This window comes from Bombus pascuorum, chromosome 2 (genome assembly GCF_905332965.1).
Source record: "Bombus pascuorum chromosome 2, iyBomPasc1.1, whole genome shotgun sequence".
NCBI classification, from domain to species: Eukaryota; Metazoa; Arthropoda; class Insecta; order Hymenoptera; family Apidae; genus Bombus; species Bombus pascuorum.
In genome coordinates, this window is record NC_083489.1 from 19,632,177 (window position 1) to 19,653,831 (window position 21,655).

At 29.9% G+C, this 21,655-nt stretch overlaps 1 protein-coding gene across 3 annotated transcripts in view; it reads right to left on the bottom strand.

The window, feature by feature from the left end:
- LOC132904498 (sodium-independent sulfate anion transporter-like) overlaps positions 1-21,133 on the bottom strand; it is a 36,766-nt gene extending 15,633 nt beyond the window's left edge. Inside the window, exons 1-2 of one of the 3 annotated variants that reach the window (XM_060955054.1) lie at positions 20,994-21,133; positions 4,588-4,920 (exon numbers count right to left, since the gene is read on the bottom strand). In XM_060955054.1, the coding sequence (XP_060811037.1) occupies positions 4,588-4,780 (193 nt within the window). In that variant the 5' untranslated portion in view covers positions 4,781-4,920; positions 20,994-21,133. The other 2 variants (XM_060955053.1, XM_060955055.1) reach the window with 2 other exon arrangements.
- Positions 21,134-21,655: the final 522 nt, after the last annotated feature.

The following is a 21,655-nucleotide window of genomic DNA, read 5'->3' on the forward strand; positions in this document are numbered from 1 at the left end:
CTTGTTAACCTCTCAGCTGAAATCATAGGCTAAGTTTTATAATCTTTAGGAAAGATTAGTTTGTTTAAAAAATTTTAACATTTATTTAATTTAATATTTAATAGCAGAGTTATTTTTATAGAAGGAGAATTAATATTAAAGTGTGATCTAGCAGTAGAAAATTTGTAATATTAGAGTCCGAGGTATTATTCTCTTCGCGTCTTGTATTTTTACTATAACTTTTTAATAAAGTTTTAAACGACCTCTATATTTATATAACATTTTTCACTCGATCATATTAGATTGGCAACTAAGTGATTACGGATTTTGTCATTAGGTGGTATGGGCAAAATCCGCAATAACTTAGTTGCCAATAGAATTGGTATATTCCTCAGTACGAATTTCAGCTATTAAACACTATTAGATTTGTGTAAGTACATACTTCGGAATAATCCTCCGTTGCATTTCTGACAGAGATTTATCTCGTTCCATTGATCTGTAATCTATCCTATTATTTACTCACGTTACGCGTTGTGTAGAGTTTTTCTTCGACAGAACTGAGATTATCAGGCATACAGATTTATAATATTCAGTTGGACGTTGTATCCAGATTGAGATGGATCGAGTTTGAGCATTAAAAGATTTTTGTTAATAAGAAAGATTACAAGAACATGTCTGTTGTTGGAGAAAAGAGCGAGTACTTTTCTTTTAGTAGCAATATGATATTTCTTACACATATCAAGAGTGAAAGAATAAGGAAGAATGAAAATGTTATTATTAATAGAAAAATGATAAAATCAAATAAAAAGGAGGAATAAAGATATTATTATATAACAGATAGTACTGTAATAGTATTTAAAAAAGATGTTAGTAACGAAGAGAATAATAGCATTATAAAACACTGTTATATTTACAGTTTCAGTGACTAATTTTATTGTAGTTTAGTCATTTCCTAAGTATAAGTAACGGGAATAATCTGCAACTTTGGCGAACGAATAATTATTATAGTTTCATTCGAATAATTTCAAGATCAAAAGTGTCGTAAACCTTGTGTATATTTGCAAATCGGATTTTCATTCAAATTAGACACCATTAAATTCAATGTCGATCTTTATGGTTGTAGCTAAACATTATAAATATGTAAACGTAAATATGTACTAAAATAACGGTATCTTAGAAAATCTATTTTAGTGCTTTTTATTCGTTTGTTTTATTCTAGATAAACATTTAGTTTCCAGTCGATGAATAATTTCAAGACTATAAATTCTTTGCGAGTTAATGAAGATTAAGACTTGTGTCAAAGCTATACAGCAAGCTAATCCATTTAATTAATCAATGCAGCCAATTGATCAAATAATTGATCAATTTATAAAATGTCTGCGGATCACCTATTGATTAGACAAATATTTTTATTCTTCATTCATGAGATGCATCTGAGATTTCTATATCTTTTAATGCTTACAATTGCATGTATTATTAGTATTACACGAGTTATATATATTTATATAGTATTACACTAGTACGATTGAGTTTCACGTTCATGAATTTTTAAAAATATTTTATATGTTCAATGTTGTCGCGTTTCATCGTAATTTTAATTTCATTCCAATTTCTTGTTCAAACAGCCATATAAAATTATTTTCCTTCACTTAGATTAAAATGTTTGATACCTATATTTTTCTTTACCTTGAGAATTTTATACAGGATAATAGATTATATAATCATAAGAGAATGTAATATACTGCAATTTCCATTAAATATTGTTACCTCTTAGCAAGCATAAAATATCGAAGCATTTTGATGAATAAATTATTAATAAAAATGTTTAATAAATATTACTATCACAGTACGGTACGATGTAAGAGAAAATTGATTCCAAATTTTCCAACACAGCATATTCTTTAGAAGATTGATTTAGTTCAATGATTTAATTCAGTCTGATAAATCGGTAATATGTACTGTAGTTATTTATTATCTAAATAAAATTTCCGGATGAAGGAGAATAATTAAATAAAGTATTATATGCAAATTAGTATTCAGATAATCGAAAGTTTGATGAATTTAAAATGAATATCGTGGACATAATTCCCGATTATATATTTCTATCATACATTTTAAAAATTATAGATCTGATATAAATTACCATAAATTATTCTGAATCATCTTATTTCGATAAATATTGATGCCTGAAGTTTTCGACTATTTCATTTTCAGCCGAACCGTAACCTTCAGGAGAATGTGTATATCAGATACTTTCAAAGTAGAATACGCTCTAAGTAGAAAAGATAGTTATACTCATGAATTACTCTATAGTTTAAAACCTAATTATAAATACCAAATAAATTCATTCGCATTCTGTATAGTAAAATATTAAAAATTTCAATTACGAATAATGGTAGTTAAAGTACTTAATTAAAAATAAATAGCATTTAGATATTAATTAATATTAATACGTCAAAGGGACAGCGTAAATCAAAATTTAATCACCGTTGTAATTATGCAAAATCAAATTGCATTGGATCATATCAGTATAAAGATTTGTACAAAAATGCGAATTTACATATTTTGCTGTACTTTAAAAATTGCGTTATACAAGAGTTTCCGTCTTGGGTGTACCATCGTTAGGAAATTTCAGATAATTAAATACATTTTTCTTGCGATGCAAAACAACAGTTTATGATATGAAACAAAAAACAGAACACAAACAAATCAAATGAAAAATTGTCTTTATAATCGGCGTGGAAAAGCATTAAAAAAAATGCTCTGTTGGTGTATACTGTTCAGAAATAATTCTATATGACTGTTCAGAGCTAATAATTTTAATATGAAAAAACTAAATAGACAGTAATTAAAACTTCATGTTTTCGCCTAGGGCGTTATATTATACTTTAATATTGTTATATTTATTATATTTGTATTAAAGGTATTATATTGTTTAAATAGCCACTGATTTAACGGATATAAAGATATGCCTGCAATTCTTCCGAAAGAATGTAAATTTTATTATATTTTAAGATTTTTAAATTAATTCTTTCAAATGAATCGGTTTTTTAAAAACTAACTAACAGTATTAACAGCAATTTAATTGTTGCTTGCAATTTAAACCTCGAATAAAAGGATAGCGTTATAATACTCTGAATAACATCCTGCAGAAATTTTGATCTACGTGGATTAAGTTACCTAATTTAATTCACACAAGTGGGATATTCCAATATAATCACGTTGGAAGAAAGTAACGTTGAAAATCTTTGTGTTAAAATTTATTATAAAAATAATTGCAGGATTTGCAACGATATGTAGAATAATCCAATGTTTAAATCGTATTTATTGCGAGATAGAGAAAGGTATAAGTTTCATGTCCAAAAGTACACAAATTTTTTACTAAGAATAGTAGGCGAGTTATAATGTTCTGCAAAATAATCTCTATATAGAGATTTCAATTGCTTCAGAATTAAACATATATGAATTTAGAGCACGTTTTAAAAAGTGATTCAACTTTGATTGATTTTGAGTTGGTTTTTGATCTACTCGATTCAAATTACTAGCAGGTGTAGCTACTTCTTTATTACTGCAATCTTTCCAATTGCAATTATATAAAATAATCACTGTGATTCTTTCAGACGTTGCTATACGCAAATTGAAATTCACAAGTCTAATAAACAGCGTGATGAGAAAATCAATTCCCACGATTTTTCAAATAGTTCCAATAGTCGGACAAAAAATGTTTCGAAAAAAAGTTAATCAGTTTTCAATCGGCTACAAATTGTAATGCTATAGATTTCAAAGAAGATTTTGCTTCGATAAAAAGTTAAGGTCATCGTTATTTTTTTAAATGGAATAATACATTCTTTTATACGCCATTCGATGCATTTTTTAATTCTGCAAAAAAGTATGAAGGTACTTGAGTCGAAAAATGATTAGTTTAAAAGATATTTTAACTTTAACGTTGTAAAACTTATCCTATGAAAGACAAGTAAAACGTAAATCCAAAAATTATTATGCTATCTTTCTTTGTCTTCCATACCACAAGTTTCACAATATCAAAGTTAAAATATCCTTTAAACTAGTCATTTTTCCAATTAAGTATCTCAATATCTTTTCGCAGAGAATTAAAAAAATGCTTCAAATGTTGTATAAAAAATGTATTGTTTCATTTTAAAAAATAGAGGAAACCCCGATTTTCCGTGGAAGTAAAACATTGTTCGAAACTCCTAGTATTGCAGTTTGTAGTCGATTGGAAGCTGATTAACTTTCGTTCCATATATTTTCCTGTCTGCTGTCGGAAGTGTTTGAAAAATCGTGAGGATTGATCTTCGCTTCATTCTACATAGACCGTGGATTTTGATGCATTTACGGAAGATTTAAGCTGGCAATAGAAAATACATATAAGATGCAAAAATATATAAAATATACAAAATAACAGTATTCGTTGGAATATTTAAATTCGTTGCGATAAGCAAATCTTCGCTGTACGTCCTACTTCCTCAGCTGTATTTATGGAAATATTGATTCGTCTTTCCTCTATTGACCGTCTACTAACGTTTTCCATATATTTGTACAATGTAATGTCGATTTAACGTCGTAAAGGAATAAATTACACAAACTTACCATCGTTGTTCATATTTTTGTCATCCTGGCTTGAGACGTGGATATTGCTAAGCCTGTTTTCTAGTTCAGCAGTCTGATCAAAATCGTTGTTGTTGCTTCGAAATGGATCTTCGAAGGCAGCATTGCTGTATCCGGTTAACCGGACTTGCTTTCCAGTTTCGAGGTCGTACTCTTGGACGCTATACCTGGACATGTTTGCGAGTAGTTTTTCTATGCTGAAGAGAGTTCGCCAATTTTATGATTTCTCCGGCAGATATCGATGTATAAGGGAAGCTGAATTGCACGAGTGGTGCTCAAAGACACTCCATTGTTGAGTTCGTACGTGTGGCGACCCTAAAATATAAAAACACCTAATTAATTCATGGCCCTTGTCGTCGTACCGTTAGATTTTCTTTTTATTCGCTTTCTAAGATCGCTTTTTCTTGTCGGTTCTTTGCATTGTTTTTTGCACATTTTGTCGAGTTGAATTTCGTCGTACACGATGGATTCAAGGATATCTATTTTCACACTGCATCGCCTTTTTCCTTTGTCTCATGTATCTTTATTTTCGTTCCTCTGGACCCTTTTTGCGTTCTTTAATCGATTGTCTCTCGAAACTAAACGAAGGAGTAGCATAGCTTTCGATATTTCTTTTTTGTTTAAATTATTAAGAAGAGAATTTCGCTCGAAGCGGTAACAAATGGAATAATTACAATTACTACAATTAACATAATAAAGTTTCTTTTATTATTATATGATGATAAAAATGATGCACTGTGTACGGTTGAATATCATCTAATTCTTTCTTTAAATTTATTGTAACGAAGAAATTATGATATCTGTTTTATACTGGAAATGTTTAGTTCATTCCAATGGTTCAATACGCGATATTAATATTCTGATTTTTTGAAATACCCGAACGTCTTAATTTAATAAAATAATTAAATTGGTTATTAATTGATTTTTTCATTCAGCCAACAATTAATTAACAGAGTTAGCGTTTTATTATACAAACACGAATAATTGAATCAGAGACTAATCAGAGTTAGAGAAATTGTAAATGACTTGTACAAAGGATTTTGATACTTTTAATAGCAATTATAGCGATCATAATGCAAAGCTAAATGTAATTTCAAAAATAATTATGCCGGTGTATTTCTCAAGAGTATAAAAAACATAAGCCGCGTAAAATTTCGCTGACTTGCAAATATTTCGTAACGTGCTTTGCGAAAATCGATATAAATATAACTTTCGCAGTAACAATTCCATGAAGTATAGTATGCGCAATACAATTCTTTGTACGCATTTTTGCACACGATCAGTGATTTACTTTTTATCGAAAATCTAACATTTTTATCTACGGTTTGTTTCTCTTTTCTGGGTCAGTAATGGCAAAATATTGTGATTTTAAAGCCACGCTACCAACAATTTTTAATTCTTCATATAATTGTTAGATCGTGAATATTTATGCAAATTCACATCTTCACGAAAACAGTTAAGATGAAAACGACGATTTGTTACAGTTATTAATTATTATAGCGATCATGAGCACTGTATCTTGAATACTTTATATATTTTTACAAATTACGTGCATGTTATGTATTTTGGCATAATTAAATTTCCCATAGAAATCTATAGTCTAATAATTACATATTCAGCTTTGTATCTAACTCAACTATTGCGTTGGCAACTAAGTGATTGCGGATTTTGCCATTAGATGGTACTGACAAAATCCGCGATCACTTAGTTGCCAACCCAATATATTCAACTATCTTCAATTCCGTGCAATTTTACTTAATTGTACAAAACGTACAAGCAAAATTAAAGGTAGTGTTAAGGCTATTACTATTACATTATCGCATTATTAGTTAAGCTAGTTTTATCAATCTTTTTAAAAATCAAGAAGTTTTATCGCGGTAAGTAATCTTCTATTAATTTTTTTTGTAAGTAAAATATCTTTTTTTTTTTAAATAAAGAGAAAAAAGAAAAGATATTTTTCTTATAAAAAGAATTAATAGAAAATTGTTTTTTATAAGAATAATCATACATTGACTGATTATAAAACTGAACTGCTTGAACAAATTATATAACACCGTCCATCGTAATCTAGTGGCTATAAGAGCTTTCGTAGAAGAAAACTATAATAACGTGAAAAATAAATAAATTCATACATAATGCTTCGCCGTACAGTATCACGCAGGAGATGACGTCACTAGTAATTACATTAATAATTTACTTAAAACACTAAAGAAAAAGAAAAAAATGGGTAAGCTGCAGCTTGCACGAAATAATTAACTATAAGCTACAGCTACATATTAATACTGAAAGAGTACATAAATAAAATATAATCTAATAACGTAAACAAATTTCTACGGAAACTTGTAAAGAACATAAATTGGGTTGTATCAATGGTTACGCTTAACTAAAATCTTTCTACAGCATATTACGTTGCTACTATTTTATTTCTGGTGATACAATATTATAATATCATATTTATGTTAAGTCAGCAGTATTAATGTCAAAACGATTTACCAACTATACTGATACGACATTATGAAGTTTCTCAAGTCTCGACTGGTATTTCATTCATCGAAAAATCGATTGCGCAAAAAGCTATCTAAACGCTAATTTTACCTTGGCTAACAAAATATGACGCGAAATAAAATAATTTTGCATAGATATATACACGTGTCAGAGATATTATCATCGAAATCTTGAATCGTTTTCTTTTGACTTAATTCACCGACTTATTAGAAACGTAGAATTAAAGTTGAAAATAAAAAATTCAAATTAATTATACAAACTTTACACGTAATGTCGAAAGAATTTAGCGCTACATCAGACATATTCGAGTGATACTTGATCTACCAGTATAATGTTTTTGTAATTTCCACATCACATAGTTAAAAAATAATGTGTAAATAACACATAATACGTTTGCAATTCTATAATTATTACAACTTCATATGTCGTATAACTGATATATTGCATAACCGGTTATCGTAATAAATTGGTCTATCTGTTTCTTTTGATTAGCGTATCCTAAGTGAAAAATGATACTTCTCGGAGAAACAATAGAAATGTGATGTCATTGTGATAGAGATAAAATTAAAACGGGGAATTATCGATACTCGATGCCGTTCGTTGTAATATGTACTTACTTGTATTAGCATAATTTAATGGTTCGACATTATGATTAATTATTCCTTCTGCGAGTGATATTCGTCAACAATGTTCTATCTATTAAACGATTGGTTGAACAGAAGATTGACCGAAAACAAAATAAAATTATATTCTCTAAGCTATAATTATTTCTAGAAACATACGTATTTGTTATATTAATTATAATATATTAAACTTAATAATTAAGATATATTAAAATAATTAGTAAATTTAATAAATAATTAAAAAGTAATAAATTTTATAATTAAGATATATTAAGGATATATCAAATTCAATAATTTCTGAAATATTAGATTATCTTTAAAATAGAAACTGAAGGCACCACAAATAGGGATAAAATCGTTCAAAATCAGTATTCAGTATGCATGAATGATTTTTGTTAATTTTGATAATCAGTAACAAATCCCTAAGTTAGGTAAGCAGAATTGTATTTCACAGTCATCATTATTATCACTCGTTATCATATTCTCAGTGAAGTACTTACTATCTCCTATCTTATGTATTAATACTTTGGTCATTAGTCAGTAACTCCTTTGTTTCGAAGGACGAAATATACCTTTGCCACGTAATATCGTTTATTGTAAGCTTTGGCTGGAATATTTTTACAACTCAATGTTGTTTATACGGCGCTTTCTATTTATCAGGTAGTCCCAAAAATGTCCTTCGCTATCTCCACGTAGCTGCTTTATCTGGCTATGTTGATACAAACATGAAACTTGATCTGTCAGATCTTGTGGTCTTTATCTTCGATCGTCTTCTAGTTGTCGTAGGACACGTTTCGTTTGCATTAAAACAAAAAATGTACAAATGTTGTGCATCTATTATTTTCTTCTAAAATGAAAGAAATTTTTAGAACAACCTAATATATGGATGTGGCTCATCGGTCACTGTATCCTGCCATTGTATATAATACCACGCTTTGAACTGTGTCATAACAGAAAACTAAAATCATTTGTTGGTCGAAATAAAACATTTTCTTTATTTAACATTCCTAATCCCCGTGCGAGTTATTTCGTTCAAAGTATCATATGAGCAATATTGCGTCGCGGGATATCTTGTGCAAAGCATCGCATAAACGACATTCTGTTGCAAGATATCTCGTTCAGAGCGTATCACAAAGGATATTGCGTGGCGAGATATTTCGTCTTTCGTCGAAGGGATTGAACGATTTCGATGGGCGGTTTTCCAAAAAAAATATCTTCGTATTCGGACCTATCGATTTCAATAAAATAATTATATTTACATGACTGTAAATTTTGTGGTGTAAATTCGCAATGGCAGTATCAATAGCTGCGATTATTACATGTTCAGAATATTTGTATTGCAACCAACGCGCTTTTTATGTCATCACAATCGGTTACAAATCGTAAAAAGATACGACTGTTTCTTAACAATAAGTTTGTTTATTTAAACAATGATTATTTGCATCACACGGAAAATTATTAGAATGAATTATAATCCCTTCTTTGGCTATTATTTATTTGTACATCGTTGTACGAATTGAAAATATTTTAACGACACGCAACGTATTGAACAGCGGCAACGATATTAAATTTTGGACCAAAATAGATTTGTATTATGAAACTACTCGAAGAATCTAGAAAAACATTGTTATGTACGCTCATTCGTTTCAGATCTTATTCAACGATCGCATAGACACAGCTTTTTTTAAGTTGTTCTTTGCGTCAGGCATTTTTCGTCTTTTTTATAACGGCAAGATTCAAGTTTTGTAATTATAATTCTTATTCAGCATTTCTGATCGTATGCACTACCACATAATCATAAAATTATGGTCACAGATGAAAAAAGAGAAGAAAACACGTGGCGGTTAGGTAGTTCTACTTCTTAACGAAGTTGCAACATTTACTCGCTTTTTCAAGGACAACTTTTAACATTTTAATAACAACAATCTTTCATTATTACTATTTTATATGTTCATCGCGATTCTTGAAAAGAAAAGTCCAAGGTCGCGAATAACACTAATCAATATGCGAAACGATTCTTTATGTCTTTGAAACGGAATAGGAAGTTACGTATGCACACATATTAAAATTTATTTTTATTTATTTATTGCTGCATCATTGTATTTTATCGTACTTTACTATTACGTCTCTACGTATTCTATACCACTGCATTGGAAGCAAATTATTTTCTTATAGCAATTGTTGTTTTCATACATTAGATTAAAATATAAAATATAAAACGAGTTAATAAAAATATGCGAATAAAATAAAAATTGTTGCAATATTTGATCGTTTTCATTTTGCAAATATTGTTTTATTTAACATTCAACAAAAAATGATTCTGAAAATATAATTGTTCCATGTTGACAAGTTTCATATTTTGTCTCATAAATACAGGTATGTGTAAGGACTTTGTACCAAGAATACGACGTTTCATTTAAATATAATATATGCAGCATGAAATGACATTCTACTTCACGTCAAACATTCATATCCGACCTGTCTTGAAATTCCGCTATATCTAATAACTTTTAACAAAAACGCACCTTTTCATTCGCATGACGAATGCAATTTTTTTTAACATGCGAAATATATCATATATTGGATACGACTCTAAAGAACCACGAGTTATCAATATAAGTTTATCATATGGGACAAAACTTACGCAAATTTATATTTTTATACACGGAATATCAAATAAATGGAATCTAAATAAAATTCTGTTTCACCTACTAACAATAAATATCGTTAACAAGTACACACGCTGCTTTGCACATTTTCCATGTATTTTGCATCGTTGCGTCTTTAGATTTCTCATAAACGCATAAAAATTCCCTCTTTATTATGTCAATCCCACTGAATCCAATTTCACTTTTTATGAAATGCGAACGAACTCGAGAGCGAGCGAGAAATGTTCTTTTTGCTTCAACTACAAGGTGATTTTACTACGCAGTCGTTTATAATCTTCTTCGTTGCATCTTACAGGCAAACCTGATAAAAAGAAGTAGAAGAACGTAAGCAAAGAAGCTGTAGCTATTTCTTTATCCATAGAGTGAGGTTTCTCCGAACGATTTCAGACAGTCGTCTGACATTGCCATGTATATACCGTATACATTTCTGACCTAACAACATGAGTTTTTCTTTTTCTTCTTTTCTCATCGTATTGTTCCTTATAATTTATGCAGACGGATATCTGATAAGTCGCGGCGGATATTTATTTAACATTGATTTTGATTTGCATTTTTCAATGGTCGTCTATTTCCTCTATGGTATAGCGAATAAGTACAGTATTTGAACATTATATTTACCCTAGCTAGCTTTCATGTATATATTATGTTTCAACATAACACATTATGAAATTTAATTAGCATTGTAACGAGATACAACCGTCACAATTATATTCGTAAAATATAGAACCAATTAGAAAGTGTATATAAATGTTACGAGACATTTACTGCGAATGTATATATGTAGTAAAAAATTCATACATGTATAGCATGAACAATCATCTTAAGATCAAGCCATCTAACACGATCCCAATATTAAGACTTATTAATTTGATGAATAATTTTATCACATTTGCGAGATACGTAGATACATACTTATAAATATTAAATACGTGTATACTCAGGTCAAGCTTGAACGAGTGAGGAAGCTGGAATGTTCACGAAACGCGAGAACAAAGTGCAACGCGCTAAGAAAGATACGATTCAAAAGCCGAAGAACCACAGATATATCGTCTAATCATTGTGAAAGTTTAAAATCTATACTACATTTGTTTCTTTTTTATCCGTATACATATTTTCCACTATTGCTCTAGCATGACATTTCCAGACATAAAAATGCCATTTCGTATCGTTTAGTTTCGCGTGTGAACATTTGCGTCTGTCCGAGGAATTGTTGGTTTACGATGATACGTACGATCCTCCGGTGGAATAAATGAACAGATTACGGAACGATTAGCTGACGTTACAGGAGCGTTTTTCCCATTAGATGATCACAGTTTTAGCACAAGGGGACGCTCATTCATATGAAACGATTTGATGCTTCAAGAATTGTGTCAACGTCGTAATTAGATACCGTTAGTGTTACTACTACGTGTATACTGCCTTGTGATCGAAGAGTTACGTTCGATCGATCGCATTCAACAGTATCGCGCACGAGCGCAATAATACTACGATCTACTCGAAGAAATATAGAATTCATTCGATCGAATAAATCAATGGTCATTAGATGGTAATTAGACGCGATAAGTTTTAAACGACATCGATCGCAGACGTTTATTCAGACCTTTTTTTGCTTTTTGAACGATGTGGGAAGACGATAAACCGGAATACATTTTTAATCGTATGTATCTAGTTATTTCATGATTAATTTTGTTTCTTGTACGCCCTTGGAATTTTTATGACAAAGTTGATATTTTGCAGTTAGCAATTAGAAGAATTGTAAGTATGTAGTAATAATACAAAAGTGATCGATATTAATGAAATGGAAAGGGATTCTGTTTTGTTATGTCAGCGATCGTTTACAGACAATGATAATTGGAAATTATTACGTCATTTATTCTATTCTTTAGACTTAACATCGCTAGATTTTCATTTGTTTCGGCCATTATTAAAGTAGTGTAAAGGATAATCTTAAGACAATTCATCGAAGCAGTCATTTTATAACATTGACCGATCAGTTGTCAATATTTCAACAATTTTTCGAGAAAGAAATTAAAAGATTATGATAAATTGAAACACAGTTCTAGAAAAAAACTGTTAATGTCATCCATGTCTTTATGTTTTTTAAATTTTGTTCTAATTATCATAATGCAATTCCAAATTGAAGTCAGTCCGATCATTTGTCAAAATCTTAACAATTTTCCGAGGAAGAAAAATTGAAACATTATCAGAAAATGTATTATAGTTCTAGGAAACAACATATAAGTACTTATTAAATTTTTATGAAATCACGAGAGTGATACTTATATTACGTGTCTGTATTTCTTAAATAATATTCTATTTATCTTCTATTTATTTTTTATTATTAACTTTATTATTATATTACTATTTATAATGGCATCAACTATTTTATTCATAGCAATTATCTTGTAATTCTCACTCAATTACTATACCAGATTGAACAACTGATATCAGCAAAAAAGATCTCTTTTATCATAACTAAATAAAATAGTGCCAAGTCATATATTAACAAATACAATAAATTCTATTTTTAATAATTTATGTAATTACATATGTAAACACGAGTTTCTTCATTGAATGAATTGAGGAGTCTACATTACAGTTATATCATAATTCCCCTGTTAAAAGAAAAGAGTGATTCTATTGGGTTGGCAACTAAGTGCATACGGATTTCATCAATACCACCTAATGATAAAATCCGTAATCACTTAGTTGCCAACCCAATATGATGTAAAATCTTGAAAATTGTTTCTTGTTACTGTCTCGCTAATTTAAGTGAATTTTCTGAAACAAAATGAACTTCGTTTAAATTCAGTCTGCATTCTTAACAATTAACATACGGTGGAGTATTAAAAAAAAATCGCGTCGCCTCTGCACAAGTGTTTTAAGTCACGAACAGAGATTTTCAATAAATATTTTACAAGATATGGTTCGTCGCAAAAATCTTATTGCAATATTAAGACGCTGAAGACTAACATATCTTAGGAATCATATGTGCAGCGACAGGTGAATGGCCGGGGATTTCTTGTACCATAATTTACCAACTATGTAATACTTAATAGTAGACAAATACAATTGATAAACAATAGTTGACAAATTACAAGTTATAAGTTATAGTTTTCTGTTGCTCAAGCAGTTCTCATAATTTTACAGTTTTACGTCAATCAGGAGTTGATTTCTAACTTGTAAAATTTACTCGTAGAATTTCACTTGTTTTATCGGCGTTGTTGTACGTAGAAAAAATTTGGTAATATGTAACGCGTGAGTTATGACATTCTATTAAAAATATTAGTTCATTTGTTTAAGAAAATGCGTGTAATCATAAAGTTGCATCTTTTAAGTATTTTGGTACAGTGACATATAGATTATGGATACTTATGCATACTTATGCAAATGGGAGAGTATAATATAATATTTGATAAATGAAAAATTCTTTTTCCTACGACCTATTTTTTACCTGTGTTTGCAAAAAGCTTGGATTTGCACATAAATATCCACAGTGTAGCGATATGAATAAAAATATGAATTCCTCATGGATAAAAAAATATTAAAAGATTTAACTATTAAATTAAATATCAAAACATTTCATTGTCGAACATAAAAAGTATATGTGTCTTTGTTTTAGTTTCCTTGTTACATAAAATTACTTTTATTACGAATAAAATTTGTATCACTACATACCATACAATACTATACGTTATGTTATTATAACGAATACTATTGTGTCAATACCAATCACACGCTCCGCGAAACTGTAATTGTCCATCGAACCTTGAGAACCTCGTGGGTCATCGACACACATTTCTTTCGTACGCACACAATAAACCACGCACCGCAGGTGATAATTTCGTGAAAGTGTTAAATAATTCATCTATTATTGCTCAAAGTACGAATTGGCTTTCTAAATGGACAAACAGTTTCCTAACCAGTTTAGCGATGAGTAACTCGATTTAATTACGTGCTGCACACATCCTGCATGTAAATGTGTTCGTTATTGTGAGCTACGATTTTGGTCGATGAACGAAAGATAGTACATATGTATCTCGTTTCTTCTTGTTTTTGATGCGCGCGTTACCAAGGTTTGTTCCTTAGAAGACACAGAAAATGTTTTCTAGCTACTTTCTTACTATTTTTCGTCAACTGCATCCAATCTTACTGCATTCCTTCGATTATTTTCAACCGAATAGTATTTTTTTAACGTTAAAAAATATCACAAGATTGAGCAAATTATGAAAGGATCGTTATTAGTATGCTCAATTTCTCATTTTAAGTTTCTCATTCTCTGTTAAAAACTTTCTTAGAACACTAAAAGTCTTTTTGTTTGTTGAGATAAGAGCAGAATTGATATATCAAGACTACAGGAGAAAGCACGATGAATCATATTTTCCATTTTTTTACGGAGCAGTAGTTTTAAAATCTAATACATTGACGACTGCTCGCATGTTGCAATTGCCCTTCTGTATCATTTTCGGGCTAAACATATAATTTTCTATCCGCTGCATAATTTAAAAAATGTCTATTGTCAGAACATCAAAATACCGTTTATTTATTATTTTTTAATACTTTAACAATCGAGAAGCTACACTAATCAACTTCATAAATTGAAAAGCAGAAAAAAGTGATGACGAAACTTGAAATTGAAACATTATTTTTTAAATTTACTCTGCAATTTGCTAGCGTTTATGTCACTCTCTTGTAGTAAACGACTCCGTGGAAGTAAGTAATTTAACTTTAATTTACTTTTCCAGAAGTAGACGTTAATCGCGTAATGTAACGAATCCGAAAAATTGTCCAAACATAGAGTGATCAGTTTGACTTCTGACGGGTATAATTACACCTTTGACTGAATCTAACAGGTCCTTTCCATTTTCAACTATTTTATATTGAAATATTCTTTTTTAGTTATAGAGTGACTTGAAAATAAAATATCCGCAAAAATATAGTTATAATGCCTTTTTCCTCGATCCTCCAGCAAAGATTCAGAGATCACAGTAGACTTAATTAAGTAAGTAGCGATTAAAGACTGAGGATTCGCCGTTCGAATCTGCTCGAGAGAAAAGAGCGTGAAATTGTTTTAAATATACCGGCTGTGAATCAGTCACGGTATGAATACCTTGTTATTTTCTTTAATATCTCGCTACGGTGAGTACAGTCAACGGAGTGCAATTTGCGATAACGGGCCTCTGGGAACGATCGTAACTCTCGAAATTGGATTTGAAAAATGAATTCTAGAGATTCGTAGGATTTCCATGTATTTGCATCCGATTTTACGAGCCCGGTGAGTATCTTAAAAAACAATTTTTCGTGTTGCATAAATTGTGTCGTTTTGTTCGAAAAACAGTTAGCCTGTCGATTTTGTAATTTTACGATGGTAATTGGACCAGCGAAGGTCTCATCGTTACGTCTTTGCGGCTGAACGTTTTGTATCTTTTTGTTTCTCTTTTTCTTCTCGTCTCTGGTTACGGATTATTGGCTGCGTTCGTGTACCATCAAACGACAATGGTTTTTCACTGCCCTTTTCTTTTAGTTACTTCTGTTGTTTTATAATCTATTTTGCAAGAGCAAGCTGAGTATTTATGTTAGCTTGTCCTTTTCAGTTAAAGTATTTTCTCAAAACATTCACTTCTCTAGTTTTCTAGCATAGAGAAATAGTAACAGATGAATAAAATTATTAGGCTGCGAATATTTATGCAAATTTATATTCCTCTGTGAACAGAAATTATATAAAATACTAAAGAAATGGAACTGAAACACAAAAAGATTTCTCCTTACAAGTTCTAATTATAATGAATATTTTGCTTTGCATATTTTGTATATGTTTGCATAATTCTGTGCATTCTGTACATTTTTATTTATTTAAATTTCCTATATAGATACATAAATATATTCAATTTTTCAATAGCTAAACATGCATATGTATGTATGTTAAAATATTTCAAGTTTCTTAGTTTTCCTACCTTTTTAAGTAAAGTTATGTAGGACGTTATGAAATAATTACTAAATGTAAATTGTACATGAAACAAAGAAAAATAAAGATGGCGATAGAAATAATAAAAAATAATAAGTCAATTTTATTCAGTTTCGAAATGATAGATAAGATATTTGGATTAAGCAAGACAGAAATGGAATGAATAGTATGAATTAATATAACTATGAACAGGATTAATTTAATAAATTAATTAAAGGAACAATTTTCTGAAATAGTGAGCTGATATCTAATTATTGAAGTTGAACTAACGCAATATTTCAGTTAATTTACATTATTGAATTCTATTTCTCAACATTGTGGTTATGAAAGGGAATTCCAAAGATTTGCTTAATATGTTTTCTATTATTTCCTTATCCACCTAGATCCAACAATTTCACGAAGCTTGTAAAAATCGGAATATTCATAAAAATGTGATAAACTATCTTTTCTAAATTAAGTTAATGTCTTTCTTGTCTGTTTTTCCTAGAATTTATCTACTATTTATAAAAATCAGAAATCTGATTTTTCTAGAATTTAGTTACTTCATTTACGTATCTTAAGAATTTTCTTTTACCCAACTTTTATGCATTATTTCACAGCATGGTTCTTAATGGATTTAAATAAGTTTAATTTGAAGTTATTTACAGGCAAAATAAAATCAAATCTGCATCTATAATTATTATTACAAAAGATTGGGCCAGTTGATTTAAAACTAACGACTTTAATCGAAGCATCACTTATTTAGGTGCTGAAAATTGCCTTATTCAACTGTTAACACTGTACTTATATACAACTGCTTTGTCCTTTCCATGAATTTTTTGCACTAATAATGAAATTGATAAAATCTTTCTTCTAACAATTGAAGAACTCACGACAAAAATAATTCTTGCCTATGTTTATCTTTCATCAGGAGAGCAAAAGCATACGCTAGAATCTTTAATCTCTGCCAATATTTCAATTTTTTGAAACAAAAGTACACAATTCTTGTAAATGCACATGTCTATAATTAATTATATCGCAGAAGAATTATGCCTAATTAAGTCATAAAGCTGTGGATGTTATGATAAAGGTTTTTTTTTTGTAGAATTAGTTAATTTTTAATCGACAATAAATCGAGGTATCTTTTTCGTATTGTCTATTCCATCGTGTGGTGAATTTAGCTTCTCTATTACTAAAGTTAAAAAAATTTGACACGAGTCATTGTTATTTCTGTAAAATAAACCAATCTTTAGCTGCGAAGGAAACATCATGCTTTTGGCACAGTTATATTTGATTTAAATTTTAAATTGCTTGGCACCACGCTTCTCTTTTTCTGTCGCCGTAAGTAGTTTAATCTTGTTTCCTATTGGCCTAAATTCTTATTCCGCTAAATTCCTGAATGTTTAACACGCACGTTAGCATGTTAAAACTTTCAGTGTATCGGATATCATACAAAGAGCTATGATGTTATTCGGATTGGCGATCCAATTGTTTTGAACGAAATCGTACCATATGCAGTGCCTCACGGAAGTATCTGGCCATTTATCGTAAAAAACTTTCATTCACAGATTATATGTGTTATGTAACATATTTTGAAATTTTATTAACACTGTAAAATTTAAACTCAGTCGGTAAATGTACATAACATATAAGATGTATAACTGCAAACATTTAATAAACAATTAGTATGCAACAAATGTATAATATAATATAATTTATATTATATTATTTTATGCCAATAATAATTATATTATTATAGTAATATTATTATATTATCTTATTATGATTATAATCTAAACATTATTATAAAATATATTATTAATATGGTAGGTAAATTGGCCATTTAAATACTTTTGTGATCTTTACAAAATGTATACTTACATTAAATATCTTTTAATTTCCTTGTTCATTTTCAGAATCGTTTCAGGCTTTATTAACACACACAGTCAGTGGTACTAGGCTTTCATACTAATGAAATTTTTAAATATCTAGTATAACAGACGTCATATATTCATAAAAGATATTTAGAAATATGGGCATAATTTCATAAGCCATTGTACTTCTCTTCTTCTTTCCTCTTCTTAACTGTTACATTCCAAGCAGCCATATAAAGCCGTTTTTAACGAGTTTTTGTAACTAGATTACACGGGAATTTTTCACTCGTTACAATTTTCATTTACGTATTCACGGCTATTCGCCTAAGTATATATGCGAAAGTTTATTAGAAGGCCTATAATCCTACATAAAGGCGGATGATGCTTTCTCTGAACGATTTCAACGAACATTACGAAGCGATCAGTGAATTGATACATCTCATTCAATGTTTTGTGTGGCGACGCGACGCGACGCGACGCTTGAAATGAAAATCGTTCGGCCATGTGTACAACGCGATAAAGAGTTGGAAAGACTCTTTGATTCAATTTTTTATAGATATTTGTTTGAAACAATGCTTCAAGATGCAAACCTGCCTAGCAGTTTTATTCTATTATTTGTTGTTAATTGTTGTTATATCTAATATATCTCATCAGAGATAAATAAACATTACTATAAATACATATACTCGTAGTATATATATCAGTTACATTTTATCTTAGTTAGATACATAATATCTTAATTACATCTTTTGTTTATTTTAATAAATTTGTATTGCTAAATACTGTTTTTAAACATTGTGTTTACAAATGAAATTTCAAGGATTAGTTCCATATATGTTTAGTTATTATCTGCAAGAACGTGAAGGAACTGAATTTGTGGCATTTTTAATTCATGGAAATTGTTATTTGTGTGTTTTATCTTGTGAAGTAGTTTCAAGTAATATACCTATTATTATAACGTATTATCTGTACTTCGGTAAAACAATATGCAATTTGCTTTATTTATGTGTTTTAATAACATTGAGTTCATGTAATTTTTACGCATTATTTTGCTTTTTGTCCTTATTAGACGAAACAATATTGCATTTTTACTTATTTCAACATCAATTTACGTGAATTATAGTATATAATTTATAAGAAATGACTTATGTAAGTCATAGTAATAATTGGTATACAAAAATCAACATGTTCAATATGGATATTACACAGGTATATAATATAATTCTATCGATATCAAGTAAAATAGTTCTCATGGAATTATTACCATTGTAATTAATTCAAGTCTGTCTAAACTCTCAGAATATGTAATTTATCTCAAAGAGAAGATATATGCCTTTTATAATTTGTTTCTTATACGTTCGTCCAAAATCCATTTAAACTTAAATTAATAATTTTCATATATTAGTAAACATATATTTATATATGTGTGTGTGTGTGTGTGTGTGTGTGTGTGTGTGTGTGTGTGTGTGTGTGTGTGTGTGTGTGTGTGTGTGCATATTTTTAGATATATATTAGTAGATTTATTTATTATATATTATTGGGTATATTGTGGTAAATATATACAACACAAATTATTTAACGAGCTAAAACGTTACAAAAATTTGTTATATTTCTTCCTTGAATTATTTGTCATTTCTGTTCTATCTGTTATTTGTTATTTCTATTATACTTTTTATTTTTATTCTTATAATTCTTTTGCTTTCATTGTTTGCTATTCGTCAATTTTATTTTCATGGAGATATTTTATATTATAATATTATTGTGATATAAAATATCTAGATTACGAATTTTTATGCAAATTTATATTTTTATAGACATAACTAACGAAATAGAACATAAGTAGAGATTCATTTTACGTATTAAAAATTATTATAACGTATACCCTTTTCTGAATGTTACATATATTTTGGTATATTACATATATGTATGCATTCTGCACATTTTTGTATTATTAAATTTCACATAAGTTGATAAAAATCCGTAGTATAAGAATATATAACAAATAAAGTAAATAATCTTTTTTTTAAAAAAATTAAAAACAATTTCCATTGGAATTGATATTTCAGAGTCTCGTGTACTAACGATTCTTTGTTTTTTAATTTTATTACATGTTCTAAAATCCGTCGATATCCGTTCGAAGTCATCCTACAAGCTATTATAAATTTCATTTAACATTAACCCATTCTACTTTCTCGTAGTTTTCGATCCTATGGTCGTACACGATATCATCGATTGAAAATAGAAACACCATGCTTATCTCGCATACATAAATACCTTGTATCAGTGTCACATCACAGCCAACAGTGAACCACGGTAATTGTAATTCCTAAAGCCATCATGACCAGTAGCGTGTCCACTGGCGTGTCGTTTTCCCTGCGAACGCCACGATCGTTCTGTTTCTTTTTTCTCTTCTTTTCCGAGAATACTCGCGAAGAGTTCACTGGCGTCGCGTCAAATGTGTTTCCGTGCACAATTTTACAGCTTCCACGCAAAAACTGAACGCTACGATCGCGAGAAATTCAGCGAGAAATTTTCACCACGTGCGATCGTCACCGTATAAGAAACGCTCGAAAAATTCGTTTCAGATTATTAACAGAAGTAAATAGGTAAAAGAGCTGCGCGTTTCGTGAAAAATTTAGGTTACCGTTTGATCGAGAAAGTAACACTGGTATGTTTTCGCTGAATTGGTCGATGTGGTTCGATGCGAATCGAACAGAAATCTTTATAAACGTTCGAACGTTGTAAACCGTGTGTCTCTGAGGGGAACGCTCACCTGAGCTGAAACTTGACAGCCGAGAATTCGCCTTTGCGCGGTGCGCTGATGCGTCTGCGCATTAATACCCATCTCTCCTAAAACATCGTCACGTGCTTCTGAGTCAGTCCACGCTACACGTTGGTCACTGTACTACACGCTACACGGTACTGTGCGTTGAAACGCGATGAAAATGAGGAAAGAGATGGCCAGCGTAAATCCCCGGAAACCCACCAATATCTTGTTAAAAAATGTAAATAACTCGACTCGACTGAACACTTTCCTTACAAAAAGCCTTCGGTGAGTATATTCGTTTCTCTAACGTAACATGTGGTACGAACTCCAACGTAATGAAACCTGTTCGACTCGCTTGAGGTATTTGTTTCGTACAACTTTTTCTACTTTTCTCTCTTTGTTGAATAGTCATTTGGAATTAATAGTTTAACATTTGTCGACACGCGTGATCTGGAAATTATATGATGTTTAAATAATTTAGGTGAAAGGGTTTGGGAAGGGATAAAAACGAAGAGACTTTTGTTCCATATGATAAGACTTTTCTTTGATCTAGGTTATAAAATACGTACTTAGTGATAAAATTTCCAGTTATGTTAATGCTCTGTCGTATAATACTAAAACAAATCTTTGTTTGACAATGGAATTTCAGTTGTTCAAATTTTATTTTA